Raw genomic sequence first — 20,850 nt, forward strand, 5'->3', positions numbered from 1 at the left:
CCTGGATGACGGGTCATTCCTGCACCTTGTCCACTGCCCTGGGTCAGAAGCAGTGTTGCAAGACACAGCACATCCACAGCAAGGCCGCTTCATTAAATTGGCGACTCCCCCTCTTCATCCCCCCATTGCATGCATATATATATTTATATATATGCATATATATATATATATATATATATATATATATATACAGGTAGTCGTCGACTTACGACATATGCGACTTACGACTGATCGACTTTATGACCACGAGATAGTGCAATAATATTTAACATTTGATAGAGTAATAGAATTGCAATGTTATGTCTGGCAGCGTAGACACAATTACTCCGCACGCCGTGAGACGCTAGTGCGATAGTTTTGGCAGGCTACCGACAGCGTCAGCATCCCAGCCAGCTAAATATTTCTTTCAATTTTTTGTTTGAAGTAAAATCTTTCCTAATTTTGCATTGCATTTTGTATTTCTATATGTTTTGCAATTAATAAAATGTAACAATATTTTTTTATGCCTAGGCTAGTTTGTCGATAACAGTATGTTCGGTACAGTACGTAAACGGAAAGAATGTGTTTTGAAATAAAAAAAAATCCTAATTTTGCCTTGCATTTGGTATTTTTATATGTTTTGCAATTAATAAAATGTATCAGTAAAACTTTTTTTATGCCTAGTCTGTTGTCGATAACAATATGTTCGGTACAGCATTTTGTATTTTTATGTTTTGCGATTAATAAAATTCAACAGTATACTTTGTTTATGCCCAGTCTGTTGTCGATAACAATATTTTCGGTACAGTACGTAAACAAAAAGAATGTGTTTTGAAATTTAAAAAAATTCCTAATTTTGCCTTGTAATGATTTTAATGTAACCAACAAAAATGTATTTGTAGGTCAAAGATGACAGGACTTTATTCAGTATGCGTATGCCTAGGCTACATTTCCTAATGAAAATTATAAAAAAGTTAATGAATATTAAACAACGTAGCTCAAAGATAATAAGATTATATTCAGTATGCATACGTTTCTTAAAGAAAGTCTGATGGTAAAATAATAAAAAGGTTAGAAATTACCAGTACAGTATTAGATATCATAGGTTAAAGATGATAGGATTTTATTCAGTATGCTTAGGCCTAGGCTACGTTTCCCAAAGAAAATCAGATAAAATTATAAAAAGGTTAAGAAATACTATACAACATAGTTCTAAAATGCTAAGATTATTTCAGTATGCTAAATATAATATACAATATATATATACAGTAACAAAAAATATTTAAAGGGTAGTATATGCTGTATATATATATAAAGACCGACTTGCGTCCAGATCGACTTACGACCTGTCTGTCGGAACCGAACTCGGTCGTAAGTCGACGACTACCTGTATATATATATATATATATATATATATATATCAGTGTTTCTACCATGAAAAGGCAGTCACAGGTGTGATGAAGAAGGGATCTACCTGTATGTCAGGTAGAATAAAGGAGGGAGAATAAATATTATTTATTGAAGATTTGTCCTCCTGACATTTAATAAAAGGACATCATTCTTCCTAACACTAGTACAGCAATTACTCCCTCTGTTCCTCTCATAATCCTCTCAATCAAGACCCTCCCATAAGCCTTCCCAACTACACTCAACAAGCTGATCCCTCTGAAACTACTACACTCACATTTGTCCCCCTTTCGCTTGTAAAGTGGAACGATACAGGCACTCCTCTAGTCCTCCGGCACTCTACCCTCTCTTAAACAAACATTAAATAACCTCACCAGCCAGTCCACCATAACTGTACCTCCTTTCTTTAGACATTCTGCATGGCATCCATCCAACCCAGGTGCCTTACCTGCTCTCATCATCTTCTTTCACTTCATCTTTCCCTATTTCTCCTCCATTTTCACTCATCACTCATTTTCTTAACGCTTCCCACTGCAACTACCTTTCCCTCCCTATCCTCCTTCACATTTAGCAACTCCCTAAAATATTCTGCCCACCTTCCTCTCACTGCCTTCTCTCCCAGTATCATCTCTCCATCTGCACCTTTTACTTTTTCTTCTCTACTTGATTCACCTCCTTTTCCTCTTTTAATTTCTTTTCAAAACATCTATTACTTTCAAAATTTTCTGTCATACTCTTACCCCACTTCACATCTGCTCTCCTCTTTGCTTCCTTTATCTTATGCTTAACTTCCCTTAAGAAACTCCCTAAAATACTCTGTCCATCTTTCTCTTACTGCCTTCTCTTCCATTTTCATCTCTCCATCTGCACCTTTTACCTTTTCTTCTCTACTTGATTTGCCTCCTCTTCCTCTCTTAATTTCTTTCCAAAAGATCTTTTTATTACTTTTAAAATTTTCTGTCATATTCTTACCCCATTTCACATCTGCTCTCCTCTTTGCATCCTTTATCTTATGCTTTACTTCTCTTCTCTTTCCTCTGTCCCTTTCATATGATTCCCTCGTCTTATTTCGTAACCAATGTGTGAAAGCTTGCTTCTTCTCTTCCTCATCCCACCACTCACTACCCTTCCTTCTATTTCCTCCCATCCTCCTTGATCCACACACCATCTTTGCACACCTTGTGACTCTCTCTTTGACTCCCTCAATTACTTTTAGGATAATAATATGATTTCATGGCTCATCTTATGAATACCATATTTCTCTTAAATGTCTAAATACAACTGCCTCACCTGTACAAGTGGTGACGTGCTGTCCTTAGCCAGAGCAAGAAGAATACTGATCGAAGTGCTAAGATGTTGTCCTGACCCCATACCACCCACATAGCGATGCAGGCACCCTAATGCAAGGGAGTGGCCTGTGCGACTCACAGCATCCCGTGCACTCTTCAATTTGTCAAAGCTATTCTGTGCCATTTCAGCCACAAATCTTGGATCTCCAACAACTTGTGCCATGCGGCCAATAGCTTCCCCTGAGGCACAGCGCAGAACTGGACTTGGATGAGTAAGACCACCCTGATGGTTGTAATACATATAATTAGTACCATCAGGTCAAACTGAACGATGCAAAGGCACAATAATTTCATTAAACATTCATAATCTAATGAAAAATGCTGTATTCTTTATACTTATGGTAATTTGAATGCTAATTTGCCCATTGATAAAACACTTTCATTACCTAGAAACAACTGATAAATGAATAAATAATTTTGGTGGCTTACCAAAATGAGGTTGGTTGCAGCTGTTTTGACATCCTCTTGGCTAAATGAAGATTTGTTATCTGCTAAGCCTTTCAGAGCACTCAAGACTGCAGTGAATATATTCGTCTGTACAGCTTCCTGTCTTTGGCTCTTGGCTGCACGGATCATTTCTCCAAATAGGTTTAGCATCTGCCAATGTGAAAATACATTTGCATTAATGTGCATGAATGTACTCATGTGCTTCCTTGTACCCACCTACATATATATGTAAATGGATTTTTCCTCCTTATAAGGGAGGTAGTCAAAGTCAAAAGGCATAGTTCCACTCCCACCCATTTCATCCCCACCCAATCCATTCCACTCCCATTCAACACACCTCCCTCCCTTTTATCTTGGCTCCTCCTGGATGATGGGTCATCACTGCATCTTGCCCAATGCCCTAGGGCAGAAACAATGCAGCAAGACAGCACATCCACAGCAAGGCCACTTCACCTACCAAGTTGTGGAAATATGAACTTGAGGCACCCTAGTGTGGTATGATTCATGTAATCTCTAACATAAACATACAACTCTATGAGCAAATTGCAAAGCACAATCTGATGACTCATACATTTCACTAAGTACTACTAAAAAGGAACATACATCAACAATCAGCACATTTCATACTACTCTGTCAGATTCATTTGTCAAAAACTACAGCTAGTACAATAATCCACCCTTCAAATATAAAGAATTCTCTAGGTATTATCCTTGTGAGTATCTACCTTGAGCCTGTGTTTGCTGGCAACAAGAGGAAACATCTGTCCAAAAAGAACCACTGATGCATCAATAACTGCTACACCCAAGGGAAGAGGTCCTGGAATGACTACTCCATCAGGTAGTGGGCGGTATAAAAATGTTGAGTCGTGCTCCAAGGCACCTGAACCACTTGCACTATTGGGCTGTAACTGCAAATAAAGCAACAAAAATAGTGTCAATCACAAGGCTGAAGTGTATCAAAAGCAATAACTGAAGAGTTTATGTCAGTAGGCACTGTGTGTTCAGACTTCCAGGTCAAGTAGAAATCACTGGTAACTGTTGGATTCAAATGCAGGTCAATGTCACATGAATTATAACTGAAACCAACTTGCTAATTGGCATCATATGCCATTACAAATATTAGAAAATACTGACAGAATAACAAACATAAAGATACCAAACAATAAAAACTAGAAGCAATGCTAAATGATGTTGTGTTTAGGACATAAGAAAGTAATAATTGTTCAATCCATTGTTCCAGTTCTCTCTTGTAAGAGGCCCAACTACTGGTTTGGCCTATAAGTCACTCAATAAAGTGGTCTTATACTGCTGTTTGTAGGAAGTGAGTGAGGGACAGTGTAGTTTTAGGTATTCTGATTACATATAGTTGCTACAATGGGAGGTAGAACATATAGGTTTTGGACAGGTGAGGGAGGGTGGAAAGTGTGTGTAAGCTCTGAATCTTCACTTCTTAGGGCTAAAGACTTTTGGTATATATTTGTGTATGTATGTCTTCCTAGCGGCAACTGCATCTTGGGCATTTGAGGGCTGTTGTCTTTCTGATTCTACAATGGTAATGTTTTATGAATGAATGGATCATTCAATCAATCTGTTGCCCCTAGTCTCTCTTGCAGAAGACCCACATACTCCAGGAAATCACGAACAGCCTCTGAGTGGAACCATAAGTCATTTAGAAAAGAGATATTGTGTTGTCTGGCTATAGCTAGGGTGGGGCATTGTGGTACGAGGTCTTCCGAGTCTTTTGTGCGGTGGTTCCATATGTTTGAAGAGGTCTTGTAAATTGCCAGATTATAGTGTGACCTATCTGTGGGTCAACCACAAATAACCACTTTGACAACCACAAACTAACAGTGGAACCTATACGCGAGTATTTACGATAGTATGGTTCTTATCTGGTGTGGGAAGATTTTCTCAATGGGACTTCTATCTGGGAGTTGTTGTTGGAGTACCAAATTTGGTGGTCTTTCTTGAAGGGCTTGTTTAGTTATGTGGGTGTGAATGTGTTTCAGTGTGGATGTTTGGTGTGGTTTGGGTGGTAGGCTGTGGACTAGTATGATGCTAGTGTAGTTTTATTTGTTGTGCTCTGTTGGTGGTGCTTGTGAGATGTAGTGTGAGAAGTATGTGTTGTTAAGAGTTTCGGCATGGGCTTGTTTTCCTGTCATTTTCAAGTGGTGTTCTATGGGGAGGATTTTTGTTTCTGTATGCAGGTGTCCCAATAGGGGTGGTTTTGGTGCACCTTTCCCTTTTTGGCTACCTCCCTTGGAAGGGGGAAAAAGCCTTGGTATATGTATGTATGATATTACTCTTAGTGCTCCATTCTGTAATGTTTGTAAATTGTTTCAGTTCGTTTTGCTGATTGTTGGGAACCATGCTGTGAAGGTATAGTTGAGAGTGGTTCTAATGAATTGCTTGTAAAAAAAAATTTCTGGTTGTCTGGTGTGAATTACATCACTGCTGATTTTTAGGGTGAAGTCTCCATTCTGTTATTTATGAGCCACTGATTCAGTTTGTTCAAGTGAGCTTGGGGGCCCTTGCTATTTTGTATTTAATGTGCTGGGTTATCACTGTCAAGTCATTTGCATATGAAAGAATAGGTTTAATACTGGTTCTGGAGTTGGGAGATCACTCATGAAGAGACTGAACAGTAGACAGTATTAGATGCCGGAGAACTCCAGTGTATAGCCTTTTTGTACTGAGACTTGGTTGTTTTGATTTAATGGAAGAATTTAATAAGTCCTGCCAGAAAGAGCAGTTATGGTTATCATAGATATGAACAAGTCTTTCAATATGATCCCCAGAAAAATTCAATCCAAAAAGATCACTGGCACATTTATAATACTGACAAGAATTATTTAACCAACTTTATAGCAGGAAGGGAGTCCCAAGTAACCCAAAACAACCAATTCTTAGGTATAGAAAATACATATTTAATATTATTATTATCATTATTCCTGTGTGTGTGGAGATAAGTCAAAACAAAAAAAGAAAGAAAAGAAAAGGAAAAAGAAAAAATATATATACTGCTGAGTGATTCTGGTTCAGAGGGGTGTCAATGAAGTTTCTAAATTAGTGAATGTGTATAACTTCTGCAATCAATATCCTATACTAACACTATCACATATTTGTTAGCAAGTTTGCAAGCAAAATCAACTTGGCTTTGGACAGCCTATCAAAAATGCAAAGGCAATATAGGTCACATGAAATCTCACAAGTGATCTAGCCCTACTATAAAAAAGCAATCTTGCATTCTTTATAAAATACCTTCACAGAGACCTGATGATGAGGCTTTAAATATGCAAGAAAAAAAAAGTAATATTAGCAATACATGCATACATATACCAACGGCTTTTTCCCCCTTACAAGGGAGGTAGCCAAAGTCAAATTCATAAATCCACACCCACCCATTTCATCCCCACATATGCTACTCCCATTCATCAACCCTCCCTCCCTCATTTCTTGGCTCCTCCTGGACCTGGATGATGGGTAATCCGTGCATCTTGCCCATTGCCCTGGGTCAGATGTAATGCAGTAAGATACAGAACATCCACAACAAGGCCACTTCAATTAGTTGGCAACCCCCTTCTCCATCCCCTCACGCAGAAAAAGAGAAGACAGGGAGAAATCTTTTCGAGCTGCATCAAAATATCATTCATACATACTCCCTCAACGCCCCCATCCCCCACCCACTCCCTTCCATACATCACAGCATCATACACACACAACCATTCTTCACTCACCCCTATCTTCTGTTCTCTCCTGTCCTTCCTCAACAGATATTTCCCTCTTTCCCAAAGCCCTTTTACCCCATCCATCCATCTCATCCTTGATTGCCCCCTTATGTTCACTCCTTACTACTCTGTCTTCCACACCCCTTTTATTAATCTTTTTTCACTCATTCATTCCATGTGTCCAAACCATCCCAATACTCTTTCATCAACCCTATCACAACAACAACAACTCCCTTCCCATCCCCGTTCTCCTCCTCACCTCCTCATTTCTCACTCTATCTAGCCTAGTAACCCCCATCATACTTCTCAGGCACCTCATCTCAAACACATTCAAACTCCTCTCTTATGTTTCATGTTTCTGGCCCATACAGTGCTGTCTTCACAATCACTCCTTCATACAATCTCCTCTTAGCATCCATTCCAAAATGTCTTCTTCTCATTACACATTGCTTCTTTTAATCTACATTCTACCGTCATCACCACTCATTCCTTTCTTGTCACATTCACACCCAAGTATCTAAAACTATCCACTTCCTCCAGCCTCTCTCCCTTGATACCCACTTCCAGTCTGGTACCACTTTTTCCCTTTATACATCTCATCACCTTACTTTTACCCACATTTATTTTCAACTTCCTTCTTTTGCACACCTTCCCAAACTCTGTCACTAACTTCCTCAATCCCTCTTCTGATCCTGCGACAAGTGGTGACATCAGCAAATAACAACTGGCTTATCTCCCATTTTTCTAAATTTCCTTTAACCATCTCCAATCCCCGAGCCATTACCTTTGCATTTACCTCTCTCACAACCCCATCCATGTATTAATTGAACAGCCAAGGTGACAAAACACATCCCTGGCAAAGTCCCACTTTTACCTCAAACCACTTATTCTCCATTTCTGATTCTAACACAAGCTCTACTACATACATACATATACCAAGGCTTTTTCCCCCTTACAAGGGAGGTAGCCAAAAAAGGAAAGGCATAAAATCATTTCCACCCATTCGATCCCTGAATACACTCCACACCCCTCCACCCTCCCTCTTATCTTAGCACCTCCTGGATGATGGGTCATTCCTGCACCTTGTCCACTGCCCTGGGTCAGAAGCAGTGTCGCAAGACACAGCACATCCACAGCAAGGCCACTTCATTAAATTGGCGACCCCCCCTCTCCGTCCCCCCATTGCATAAAAGGAGAGGACGGGGAGAAATCCATTCGGGCTGTGTCAAATTTTGCTTACACATACTACCTCATCCCCCATCCACCTCATGCAATCACAACATCATCCATATACAACCATTCTCCATTCACCCCTCTCTTCTGTCCTCTCCCGTCCTTCCTCAACAGACATTCCCCTCTTTCCCAAAGCCCCCTTCATCCCATCCATCCACCTCATCCTAGGACGTCCCCTCATGTTCACTCCCTCCACATCTGCCTTCCATACCTCTTTTACTAGTCTTTCTTCACTCATTCTTTCCATGTGTCCAAACCATCCTAATATTCTTTCATCAACCCTATCTCCCAGCTCCTTTTCCACCCCTGTTCTCCTCACCTCCTCATTTCTCACACTATCTAGCCTAGTAACCCCCATCATACTTCTCAGACACCTCATCTCAAACACATTCAAACTCCTTCTCTCTTCTTCTCTTAAGTTCCATGTTTCTACCCCATACAGTGCTGTTGGCACAATCACTCCTTCATACAGTCTCCTCTTAGCATCCATTCCCAAATGTCTATTCCTCATTACACTCTTTAATCCACCAAGGCATTTACTCGCTTCTCTCAATCTACATTCTACCTCCACCTTCACTCCACCTTTTCCTGCCACATTTGCACCCAAGTATCTAAAACTATCCACTTCCTCCAGTCGCTCTCCCTTAATGCTCACTTTCACCCCTTGTACATCTCATCACCTTACTTTTACCCACATTTATCTTTAGCTTTCTTCTATCACATACTCTCCCAAACTCTGCCACCAACTTCCTCAATCCCTCTACTACTATCGTAAAAACTCTTAACCACTTCTGTATGATGACAACTATGTAGGTGTTGTGAGGTGCGAGTGGGTACACAAGGATGCTGGAGTTGGCATCTTGATTATATATATATTTTTTGGTTATACATGAGTTACCACCAGAGTCTGTGAACTGGTGTGATAACATTTTCTGTGTTTATTATAATTCAGAGTAAAAGAGAATGAGTAACACAACAGTGACTTATATCTTATAATGTGAGTGCAGCGATGAATTGTACATATGGCCACCAATGCTCCATGCAAGATTTCGACTTACCAAAGAAATCTAATCCACGCAACCCCTACCTGTCCTAACATCACACTGCTCCTCACCAATCACTCCTTCTGTTCCTCTCATAATCCTCTCAATCAAGACCCTCCCATAAGCCTTCCCAACTACACTTAACAAATTGACCCCTCTGAAACTACTACACTCACACTTGTCCCCTTTTTCCTTGTGGAGTGGAAATTTACAGGAACTCCTCCAGTCCTTCAGCACTCTACCCTTTCTTACATAAACATTAAATAACCTCATCAGTCAGTCCACCATCACTGTACCTCCTTTTTTTAGGCATTCTGCACGACACCCCTTCAACCCAGGTGTCTTACCTGCTCTCATCCTCTTAACAACTGCCTTCACCTCATCTTTCCTTAATTCTCCTCCATTTTCCTCACTCATCACGGTCATTTTCTTAGCACTATCCACTGCAACTACCTTTCCCTCCCTATCCTCCTTCACATTTAGCATACATACATATACCAAAGGCTTTTTCCCCCTTACACGGGGGGGTAGCCATAAAGAAAAAGGCATAGAAACCATTCCCACCCATTTCATTTCCCATATATTCCACTTCCCTCCACCCTCCCTCCTATCTTAGCACCTCTTGGATGACGGGTCATCCCTGCATCCTGTACAGTGCCCTGGGTCAGAAGCAGTGTCGCAAGACGCAGCACATCCACAGCAAGGCCGCTTCATAAATTCGGCGACCCCCCCTCTCCGTCCCCTCATGCAGGAAAGGAGAAGACGGGGAGATATCCCTTCGGGCTGCATCAAATTTTTTCTCATACATACTTCCTCACCCCCCATCCCCCACCCACCCCCCTTCATGCATCACAGCCTCATCTATACACAACCCTTCTCCATTCACCCCTATCTTCTGTCCTCTCCCATCCTTCCTCTACAGACATTCCTCTCTTTTGTAAAGCACCTTTCACCCCATCCATCCAACTCATCCTAGCAACTCCCTAAAATAATCTGTCCATCTTCCTCTCATTGCTATCTCTTCCATTATCATCTCTCCATCTGCACTTTTTACCTTTTCTTCTCTACTTGATTTGCCTCCTCTTCCTCTCTTAATTTCTTTCCAAAACATATTTTTATTACTTTCAAAATTTTCTGTCATACTCTTACCCCATTTCACATCTGCTCTCCTCATTGCCTCCTTTATCTTATACTTTACTTCTCTTTTCTTTTCTTTTTGCGTCTCTTATGATTCTTGTCCTCTTTTGTAACCAATCTGTGAATGCCTGTTTCTTCTCTTCTACAACCTTCTTTGCTTCATCACCCTACCACTCACTACCCTTTCTTCTATTTCCTCCAGTCCTCCTTGTTCCACACACTATTTTTGCACACCTTATGACTCCCTCCTTGAACCATTCCCATTCCTAATCCACTCCTAGATCTATTCTATCCTTCACTCCTTCCCACTCTCCTCCCACCTTCTTCTTGTACTCCTCCTTTTCTTTCTCATTTAAACAGCTTACTCTAAGCACCTCCCTACTTTTTGTCATTTTCCTCTTTCTCCATCTATCCTTCACTCTCAACTTACTTCCCACCAAAAAATTATCTGATATTCCCCATCCTCTCCTCTTAGAACATACATCCTTAACTCTTCCCCTGGGGCTGCAGGAAGAAGAATGCCTAGTCCTGTCCCTGTCCCATTTTTGTCATCTTTTACGACTCAAGTGGAAATATTTGGTGACAGTATTCTTTTTCCCCACCACATAACAGGGTCTGGGAGTTTTCCAACCAGAACCCTAAGGTTTGGGTCTTTTAATGTGGATGTGGTACAGATGAGAGTAAAAGGAAAGAGATAGGCAGTATATTTGTGAGTTGAAAGTTGGATGTGTTGGGATTGAGTGAAACAAAATAGAAGGGGAGGGGCGAGTTTGAATTTGGGAATGTAGTTGGGAGGGCCTCAGGAGTGAAGAGAGGACAAGGGAGAAAAGGGGTGGCTAAACTTGTAAGTGAAGAGATAGGTAAGCATGTAGTGGAGTGGAAAGAGTTTATTTAAGGTTAATGTGGATGAAGGTGAAACTGGGAAGGGAGATGTGGGTGCATATGAACCTAGTAGTGAGAAGAGTGTAGAGGACAGGGTGCTTTCGGGATAGATTTAAATGAGCACATAGAGGGATTAAGGAGAAATGCCAATGCAGTGGTATTGGGAGACCTCAATGCTAGGGTAGGAGATGAACCAATAGACAGAGTGGTTGGAAAGTGTGGAGTTCCAAAAAAAAAAATTGTAGTGGAGAGTTGATGATAGCAAATACATTGTTTAGGAAGAAATTCAAGCACAAGTACACATGGGAGAGTGTGGAAGATGGAAGGATGGTAGATAGGGCTTTAATGGACTATATAGTGGTACCCTGGAGATCAGTAGGAAGAGTTAAGGATATACATGTTCTAAGAGGAGAGAGTCGTGGAATATCAGATAATTTTTTGGTGGAAGGTAAGTTGAGAGAGAGGGACAGATGGAGAAAGAGGAAAAGGACAAAAGGTAGGGAGAGGCTTAGAGTAAACTGCTTAAATGAGAAAGAAAAGGATAAGGAATACAAGAAGAAGCTGAGAGAAGAGTGGGAGGGAGTGAAAGAAAGAGTAGAACTATGAGTGGAGGAGGGATAGGATGGTTCAAATAAAGAGTCACAAGGTGTGTAAAGATGGTGTGTGGAACAAGGAGGATGGGAGAAAATAGAAGGGTATAAAGTGGTGGGATGAGGAAGCAAAGAAGGTTGTAGAAGAAAAGAAGCAAGTATTCACAGATTGGTTATAAATTAGGAAGAGAGAATCATATGAAAGGTACAAAGAAAAGAAAAGAGAAGTAAAACATAAGATAAAGGAGGCAATGAAGAGAGCAGATGTGAAATGGGTTAAGAGTATGACAAAATTTTGAAAGTAATAAAAATATGTTTTGAAAAGAAATTAAGAGAGGAAGAGGAGGCGAATCAAACAGAGAAGAAAAGGTAAAAGGTGCAGATGGAGAGATGATAATGGAAGAGACAGCAATAAGATAAATATGAAAAGAGTATTTTAGGGAGTTGCTAAATGTAAAGGAGGACAAGGAGGGGAAGGTAGTTGCAGTGGGTAGCACTAAGAAAATGAGAGTGATGGGTGAGGAGAATGGAGGAGAAAAATGGGAAAGATGAAATGAAAGCAGTTAAGATGATGAGAGCAGGTAAAACACCTGGGTTGGATGGGTGTCATGGAGAATGCCTAAAAAAGGAGGTACAGTGATGGTGAACTGGCTGGTGAGGTTATTTAATGTTTGTTTGAGAGAGGGTAGAGTGCCGGAGGACTGGAGAAGTGCCTGTATAGTTCCGCTTTACAAGGGGAAAAGGGGACAAGTGTGAGTGTAGTAGTTTCAGAGGGATCAGTTTGTTAAGTGTAGTTGGGAGGGCTTATGGGAGGGTTTTAACTGAGAGGATTATGAGAGGAACAGGGGGAGTAATTGGTGAGGAACATTGTGGGTTTAGGGCAGGTCAGGGTTGTGTGGATCAGATTTTAGTTGTAAGACAGACATAAGAGAAAGCTATAGGAAAAGATAAGGATGTTTTTTGAGCCTTTATGAATTTGAAAAATGGTTATGACAGGGTAGACAGGAAGGCACTGTGAAAGGTATTGCAGATATATGGGATAGGACAGCTTTTAAGAGTAGTCAAGAGTTTTCATGAGGGTAGTAGTGCTTGTGTTAGAATCAGAAATGGAGAGTGTGAGTGGTTTGAGTCAATGGTGGGACTTTGCTAGGGATGTGTTATGTTGCCTTGGCTGTTCAATTTATACATGGATGGGGTGGTGTGAGAGGTAAATGCAAAGGTAATGGGTCGAGGATTGGAGATGGTTAAAGGAAATGGAGAAAAGTGGGAGATAAGCCAGTTGTTGTTTGCTGATGACACTGTGCTTGTGGCAGGATCAGAGGAGGAATTGAGGAAGTTAGTGACAGAGTTTGGGAGGGTGTGCAAAAGAAGGAAGTTGAAGATAAATGTGGGTAAAAGTAAGGTGATGAGATGTACAAGGGGAGAAAGTGACAGCAGACTGGAAGTGGGTATTAAGGGAGAGAGACTGGAGGAAATGGATAATTTTAGATATATGGGAGTAAATGTGGCAGTAAAGGGAGGAGTGGAGGTGAAGGTAAAATGTAGATTCAGAGAAGCAAGTAAATGTCTTGGGGGATTAAAAAGTGTAATGAGAAATGACATTTGGGAATGGATGCTAAGAGGAGATTGTATGAAGGAGTGATTGTGCTGACAGCACTGTATGGGGCAGAAACATGAAAGACAAGAGAGGAAGAGAGGAGTTTGAACATGTTTGAGATGAGGTGCCTGAGAAATATGATGGGGTATGACCTCATTTCAGGAGGTGCTAAGATAAGAGGGAGGGTGGAGGTGTGTGGAGTGTATTCAGGGATGGAATGGGTGGGAATGATTTTATGCCTTTTTCTTTTTGGCTACCCCCCTTGTAAGGGGGAAAAAGCCTTGGTATATGTATGTATGATAGGGTTACTAGACTGGATAGGTGAGGAGGAAAACAGGGGTGGAAAGGGAGTTGGGAGATAGGGTTGATGAAAGAGTATTGGGATGGTTTGGACACATGGAAAGAATGAGTGAAGATTAGTAAAAGAGGTGTGGAAGGCAGAGGTGGAAGGAGTGAACACGAGGGGGCGACCTGAGATGAGATGGATGGATGGGGTAAATGCGGCATTGGGAAAGAGGGGAATGTCTGTTGAGGAAGGATGGGAGAGAACAGAAGATAGGGGTGAATGGAGAATGGTTGTGTATGGATGATGCTATGATGCATGAAAGGGAGAGGGTGGGGGTGGAGGGTGAGGGAGTATGTGTAAAAAAAAATAATATGACGCAGCCCAAAGGGATTTCTCCGTCTTCTCTTTTTCTGCATGAGGGGACAGATAGGGGGATCACCAATTTAATGAAGCAGCCTTGCTGTGGATGTGCTGTGTCTTGTGACCCTGCTTCTGACCCAGGGCAGTGGGCAAGATGCAGAGATGACCCATCATCCAGGAGAAGACAAGATAAGGGGTAGGGAGTGGGGTGAATGGGAGTGGGGTGAATGGGAGTGGAGTATGTGGGGATGGAATGGGTGGGAGTGGATTTTATGCCTTTGTTTTTTGGCTACCTCCCTTGTTAGGGGGAAAGAGCCTTCGGTAAATGCATGTACCTCTATATAGTCCATTAATGCCTTATCTACCATTCTTCCAACCTCCATCCTTTCCCATGTGTACTTATGCTTGACTTTTTTTTCCTAAACTCTGTATTTACTGTCATCAACTCTAAACGTATCTCCACCATCAACTCTCCACTACAATTTTTTCCTAGAACTCCACACTTCCCAACAACTACGTCTATTGGTTCATTTCCTACCCTAGCATTAAAATCTCCCAACAATACTACATTGACATTTCTCCCTAAACCCTCTATGCACTTGTTTAAATCTTTCCAAGAAACCTCCCTTTCCTCTACACTTTTCTCGCTACCAGGCCCATATGCACTTAGAAAGACCCACATCTCCCCAGTTTCACCCTCATCCACATTAACCTTGAAGAAACCTTCCACTCCACCACACACTTACCTATCTCTTCATTTACTAGTATAGCCACCCCTTTTTTTCCTAGTCCTCTCTTCACTCCTGAGAACCTCCCAATTACACTCCCAAACTCAAACTCGCCCCTCCCTTTCAACTTTGTTTCACTCAATGCCAACACATCCATCTTTTTTCTCACAAACATACTGCCTATCTCTTCCATTTTACTCTCATCTCTACCACAACCACACACATTAAAGACCCAAAACTTAGGGTTCTGGTTGGAAAACTCCCAGACCCTCTTATACCTTTGCTTTTTTAAAGAATGTCCCCTTTGGACTACAGGGAGAAGGACACCTAGTTATATCCCCATCCTGTATTTGTCTCCTTTTATGACTCAAGTGGAAATACTTGGAGGCAATATTCTTTTTTGCCACCACAGGGTTCGGCGAAATGAGAAATGAATATTCAGAGAAGTGGTACAAGATAGTAACAAGAGTGGGGGAACAGCATAATGGAGGGACAGATGCAGTATAATAAAATATCATCACTTCTCTATGAATAGAGATTTCCTCCATCAGAGACAAAATGATGTGTGGCTCTGGTCCATGTGGGCACCCCATATAGACCCCAAAGTATCAGCTGCATGCTACCGAGCAGCTTTCAACCTAACAATAACATGCAGCCAATACCCTATTACTGATGTCTCAAGTTTCACTAACTGAAAACCTGCAATGCCAAAGTGGCTGGCAAAGGTTCTTTGGCCCTCCCATAGATCTCTCTTGGAAAAAGAAAGAAATATTGGACTGCTGTCTGTACTGTATTAACAAGGGGCTTTCTGCCACAGGCAGTAACTGCTGGTTGTCAGCTTTGTGTGAAAAGATGGAGGAAATATATTCAGAGATGATAGAGTGTGAGAGTGCACAGATGTTCAGAGATTTTGAAAAATGAGTGGCAAGATGATTCTCTTTGTCATCTGTTTCATAGGACCACCACTTGCAGGTATCCATTGTTAGTCCCACAGAATCTAATATCCATATATTATATTGCTCAAATTTCAACTATTTTAATTGAAATATATACAAAACATTTCACATTTATATAAATGCCCTCAAACTTACTTGGTCTTCAATAGATTTATGGTCTGTTTCATGGAGCCAAGAGCCAAGGATGACTGAATCATCTGCATGACACATGGACCGCATCAGTGATGTTGTTGTATTTGCTCCACTCTCTGCTAAGGTGAATTCACTCACCAGAAGCTTCAAGATACTTGTGTAGTGAGCTGTAAAGTGTGATGAAAAAAGAAAAACAAAATCTTATAGTCTTTTCTGCAAGGCCATTATATATTATAAACATATACATACACCAAAAGGCCATTTTTACCCTATAAATGGGATGGCCAAACTTAAGCATACACCCATCCAAAACCATATTTGTTGACCCTCTAATTTTAGATTCTCAAGAATGAGTTGGAAGCAATGCAGCAAGACACATGATCTCCACAGCAGGGAGAAAGGAGTGGGAGAAAGGAGGAAGAGGTGGAAATAGGAGGGGAACAGTTGTCAGTTATTAATTTTCCATAAGTATAAAGATGGCTTATTGACAAGGTAGACAGGAAGACACTGGGAGGTATGGCAGATATATGGGATAGGAGGAAAGCTTTTGAGGGTAGTCAAGAGTTTTTATGAGAGCATTAGAGCTTGTATTACAATCAGAAATAGAGAGTGGTTTGAGGTAAAGGTGATACTTTGTCAAGAATGTGTATGTCGCCTTGGCTGTTCAATTTATACACGGATGGGGTGGTGTGAGAGGTAAATGCAAGGGAAGTGGGTTGGGGATTGGAAATGGTTAAAAAAAATAGAGAAAAGTGGGAGTAAGCCAGTTGTTGTTTGCTGATGACACTGTGCTTTTAGCAAGATCAGAGGAGGGATTGAGGAAGATAGGGACAGAGTTTGGGAAGGTGTGTGAAAGATGGAAGTTGAAGATAAATGTGGGTAAAAGTAAGGTGATGAGATGTACAAGGGGAGAAAGTGGCAGCTGACTGGGGGTGAGTAGTAAGGAAAAGAGACTAGAGGAAGTGGATAGCTTAACAGAAGAGGAAGAGAGGAGGAATTTGAATGTGTTTGAGATGAGGTGCCTGAGAAGTATGATAGGGGTTACTAGGCTGGATAAAGTGAGAAATGAGGTGAGGAGGAGAACAGGGGTGGAAAGGGAGTTGGGAGATAGGGTTGATGAAAGAGTATTGGGATGGTTTGGACACATGGAAAGAATGAGTGAAGAAAGATTAGTAAAAGAGGTGTGGAAGGCAGAGGTGGAAGGAGTGAACATGAGGGGGCAACCAAGAATGAGATGGATGGATGGGGTAAAAGGGGCATTGGGAAAGAGGGGAATGTCTGTTGAGGAAGGACGGGAAAGGACAGAAGATAGGGGTGAATGGAGAATGGTTGTGTATGGATGATACTGTGATACATGAGGGGGAGTGGGTGGGGGATAGGGGGTGAGGTAGTACATATGAAAAATAAATTGATGCAGCCCAAAGGGATTTCTCACCGTCTACTCTTTTTCTGCATAAAGGGACAAAGAGGGGGGATTGCTGATTTAATGAAGAGGCCTTGCTGTGGACATACTGTCTTGTAACACTGTTTTTGACCCAGGGCAGTGGGCGAGATGCAGGGATGACCCGTCATCCAGGGGGAGCCAAGATAAGAGGGAGGGAAGGGGGTGGATGGGAGTGGAGTATGTGGGGATGGAATGGGTGGGAGTTGTTTTTATGCCTTTGTTTTTTGGCTACCTCCCTTGTACATACATACATATACCAAGGCTTTTTCCCCCTTTCAAGGGAGGTAGCCAAAAAGGGAAAGGCATAAAAACACTCCCACCCATTTCATCCCTAAATACACTCCACACCCCTCCCACCCTCCCTCTCATCTGACACCTCCCTTGTAAGGGGGAAAAAGCCTTTGATATATGTATGTATAAAGATGGCAGAAAAATGCTTATTGTGAATTTAAATAGTGAGAGGCAGGAAGATACTGACAGTTTTAAGTATCTGGAGTCATATAGGGCAGTGAACAGAGGGGGTGCTGAAAAGTTCCTGGCTTTAAGGGTATCGTGAAATGGTAGAGCTGTTACTTTTACAGGGGAGGTAGGACAACTATTTAGGAGAAGGTAGGCAAAAAAATATGTGATGGTCTCCAATTTTTTTTTTTCTTTTTGCAGGTTCAATGCATGATGGTAGTGCCAACAGTAGATTTTGGTCAAATTGAAGCATGGGCAGTCATGAAGTTCCTCTTCTTGCAAGGCAAAGGGGCGGCAGAAATCCATGGTGAGATGAAGGACGTCTTGAAGGATGACTGCCCATCATAATCTACAGTGAAAATGTGGGTGTCAAGGTTTCAGACTGGTCATTTCGAGGTCACAGATGAACCCCAGTCAGGACAGCCAACTTCCGCAACCACAGAGGAGAAAGCTGACACTGTGCACGTCATGATTCTCGAGGACCGCCAGATTTCAGCTAAAGTCATAGCTGAGACTCTAGGGATTTCTGGATGTGAGAAAGCTTTCCGCAAAATGGGTGCCGAAATGCCTGAACATAGATCAGAAGCGCATCAGAGTGACAACATCAAAGGCGATTTTGGACCGGTTTGCAGTGTGGATGGCTGATTTTATGGCTCGTTTAGTCACCATGGATGAAACTTGGCTTCATCATTATGATCCCCTGACCAAGCAGCATTCAATGGAGTGGTGACACAGCGGTTCACCACGTCCCAAGAAGTTTCGGACCCAGAAGTCAGCTGGAAAGGTACTGGCTTCAATGTTCTGGGACAAAGATGGAGTACTCCTCATAAAATATCTGCCAAAGGGTTGCACCATCAATGCAGAATACTACATGTCTATGTTGGATGAATTGTGTGAACCTTTGAAGCAGAAACGCCATGGAAAGCTGATTCATGGTGTCCTCTTTTTGCAGGACAATGCACCAGCACACACAGCACATGAAACTCTACAGAAAATACACGACTTTGGCTTCGAATTGGTAGACCACCCGCCTTACTCCCCAGACCTGGCCCCCTCCAACTATCACCTCTTTCCACAACTAAAGAAACATCTCAAGGGAACGAAATTTCACTCTGATTAGGAAGTGATCGCTGCTACAGAGGCCTGGTTGGAGGCCCGACCTTCCGAGTTCTTTTTTCAGGGCTTAGAAAGTCTGAAGGACCATTGTAATAAGTGTGTGAATCTGAGAGGGTAATATGTTGAATAAAATCATAATTAACTGATCTTCCTGTATTTTCTTTTACCCAAAGCCAGGAACTTTTCACCATCCCCTTGTATAGTAAAGGATGCAAGTAAATGTTTTGGTGAATGAAAATTGTCATAAGAAATCAGAGAATGAATACAGAGAAGGTTGTATGAAGGTGTGATTGCAGCCAAAGAACTACATGGAGATTTGGAAATTAAGGGAGACATAAAGGACGAGCCTGAATGCATTTGAGTTGAAGTGTCCAATATGTGTGGTAACTGTTACAAGGATGGACAGTGTGAATAATATTGAAGCGAGACAGAAAACAGGTGTTGCATTTGATGAACATGTGTGAAAAGTTTATCAGTTCTGTGTATGTTGGGCATGTGTATGGGTCTGGGTTGCTATTAGGTGTGGGAGGGTAGGTGCCTGAGTATTGACCTCTTTGTGTGAAAAAACAGGAATAAAAGAAGGTGAGACAGTTGGAGAGAGGTGGTAAAATAGAGTGAGTTTCTGGGCTTCATCCAGACACCAGGTATCAGCCTCTATGGGCTGCAACTCCTTGTAGAGGTGAAGTTGGTATGCTCACTTAAAGAGGGGCAACATCAAACTCAATGAGGCAATGATTTCCTCTTTGGGTCTACTTCTGTTTCTCACTGGCAGAGAGGCCACAGGCAGGATGGACATACATCAATCTCTTCAATACAAGTCAAATATTTGTGCACACATTAACTGCCTGATGTATGATGATGCATCATGATAAATGCATTATAAAATATAGTTACTGATGTTATACTTGTTCTCTTTCACCTAGAATGTTTGTAATCACTGAAAAAGTGATCAAGTCTGTTCACAGAATGCAGGGGTCACTCAGCTACAACTACAAAATAAATATAATCAGGAAGCAGATACTGGCATCCTCATATGTTCATTCATGCTTCATGACGCTTATGTAGGCATCATCATATTCAAGGCATTAATAAACAAAAACTGTTCAAAACAAGGGAGTACTGTATCAGTAAATGAACAAAGGCATTATATCTTTCTTAAATAAGCCCTTCTGCAATGGGGTTACTTATTCTTTTATTCTGACTGTTCCTAAGTTATTTCATCCACTTATGTATGACCCTTTTTATTAGTTAAGGGGTTAGACACACAAAACCATTCACTTACTTTCAAAGGACTGTGGAGGTAGGAGAGAAAGAACTTCATACAGACGCAATCTAACCATTGCTGCTGAAGCTTTCAAGTGCTGTCCATACTGCTTCACGATGTTTGTTATACTGAAAGAACCACAAAATTAAAATGACCATTTTGTTCAAAACCCAAGTTTTCTTACCTTTGATACATAAAAGTTACATACATACATACATATACCAAGGGCTTTTTCCCCCTTACAAGGGAGGTAGCCAAAAAACAAAGGCATAAAAACAACTCCCACCCATTCCATCCCCAACATACTCCAATCCCCTCTACCCTTTTCCCTCCCTCTTATCTTGGCTCCTCCTGGATGACAGGTCATCCCTGCATCTTGCCCATTATCCTGAGTCAGAATCAGTGTCGCAAGACACAGCACATCCACAGCAAGGCCGCTTCATTAAATCGGTGACCCCCCTCTCCGTCCCCCCATGCAGAAAAGGAGAAGACAGGGAGAAATCCCTTTAGGCTGCATCAAATTTTCTCACACATACTACCTCACCCCCATCCCCCCACCCATTCCACCTCATTCATCACAGCATCATCTATATACAACCATTCTCCATTCACCCCAGTCTATCAGACCGTCAGATCCCCCTTAACCTTTTATAGGATAAACATATAGAATGGAGGATCCCTAGTCTCCTCGCTCTCTCCCATTTAGTTGCTTT

General features: G+C 41.5%; 1 protein-coding gene across 6 annotated transcripts in view; it reads right to left on the minus strand.

The window, feature by feature from the left end:
• The window catches only part of LOC143036389 (HEAT repeat-containing protein 5B), a 164,475-nt gene that overhangs the window by 85,680 nt on the left and 57,945 nt on the right, over window positions 1-20,850 (minus strand). For 4 of the 6 annotated variants that reach the window (XM_076207031.1, XM_076204096.1, XM_076204913.1 and 1 more), the window contains 6 exons: window positions 20,156-20,265; window positions 15,858-16,021; window positions 6,444-6,467; window positions 3,908-4,090; window positions 3,165-3,332; window positions 2,677-2,958 (listed from right to left, as the gene is read on the minus strand). In XM_076207031.1, coding sequence (XP_076063146.1) covers window positions 2,677-2,958; window positions 3,165-3,332; window positions 3,908-4,090; window positions 6,444-6,467; window positions 15,858-16,021; window positions 20,156-20,265 — 931 coding nt within the window. The remainder of the gene's footprint in view (window positions 1-2,676; window positions 2,959-3,164; window positions 3,333-3,907; window positions 4,091-6,443; window positions 6,468-15,857; window positions 16,022-20,155; window positions 20,266-20,850) is intronic. The other 2 variants (XM_076207786.1, XM_076206277.1) reach the window with 1 other exon arrangement.

Source organism: Oratosquilla oratoria, chromosome 1, assembly GCF_046742065.1.
Source record: "Oratosquilla oratoria isolate Oo_2021 chromosome 1, ASM4674206v1, whole genome shotgun sequence".
NCBI classification, from domain to species: domain Eukaryota; kingdom Metazoa; phylum Arthropoda; class Malacostraca; order Stomatopoda; family Squillidae; genus Oratosquilla; species Oratosquilla oratoria.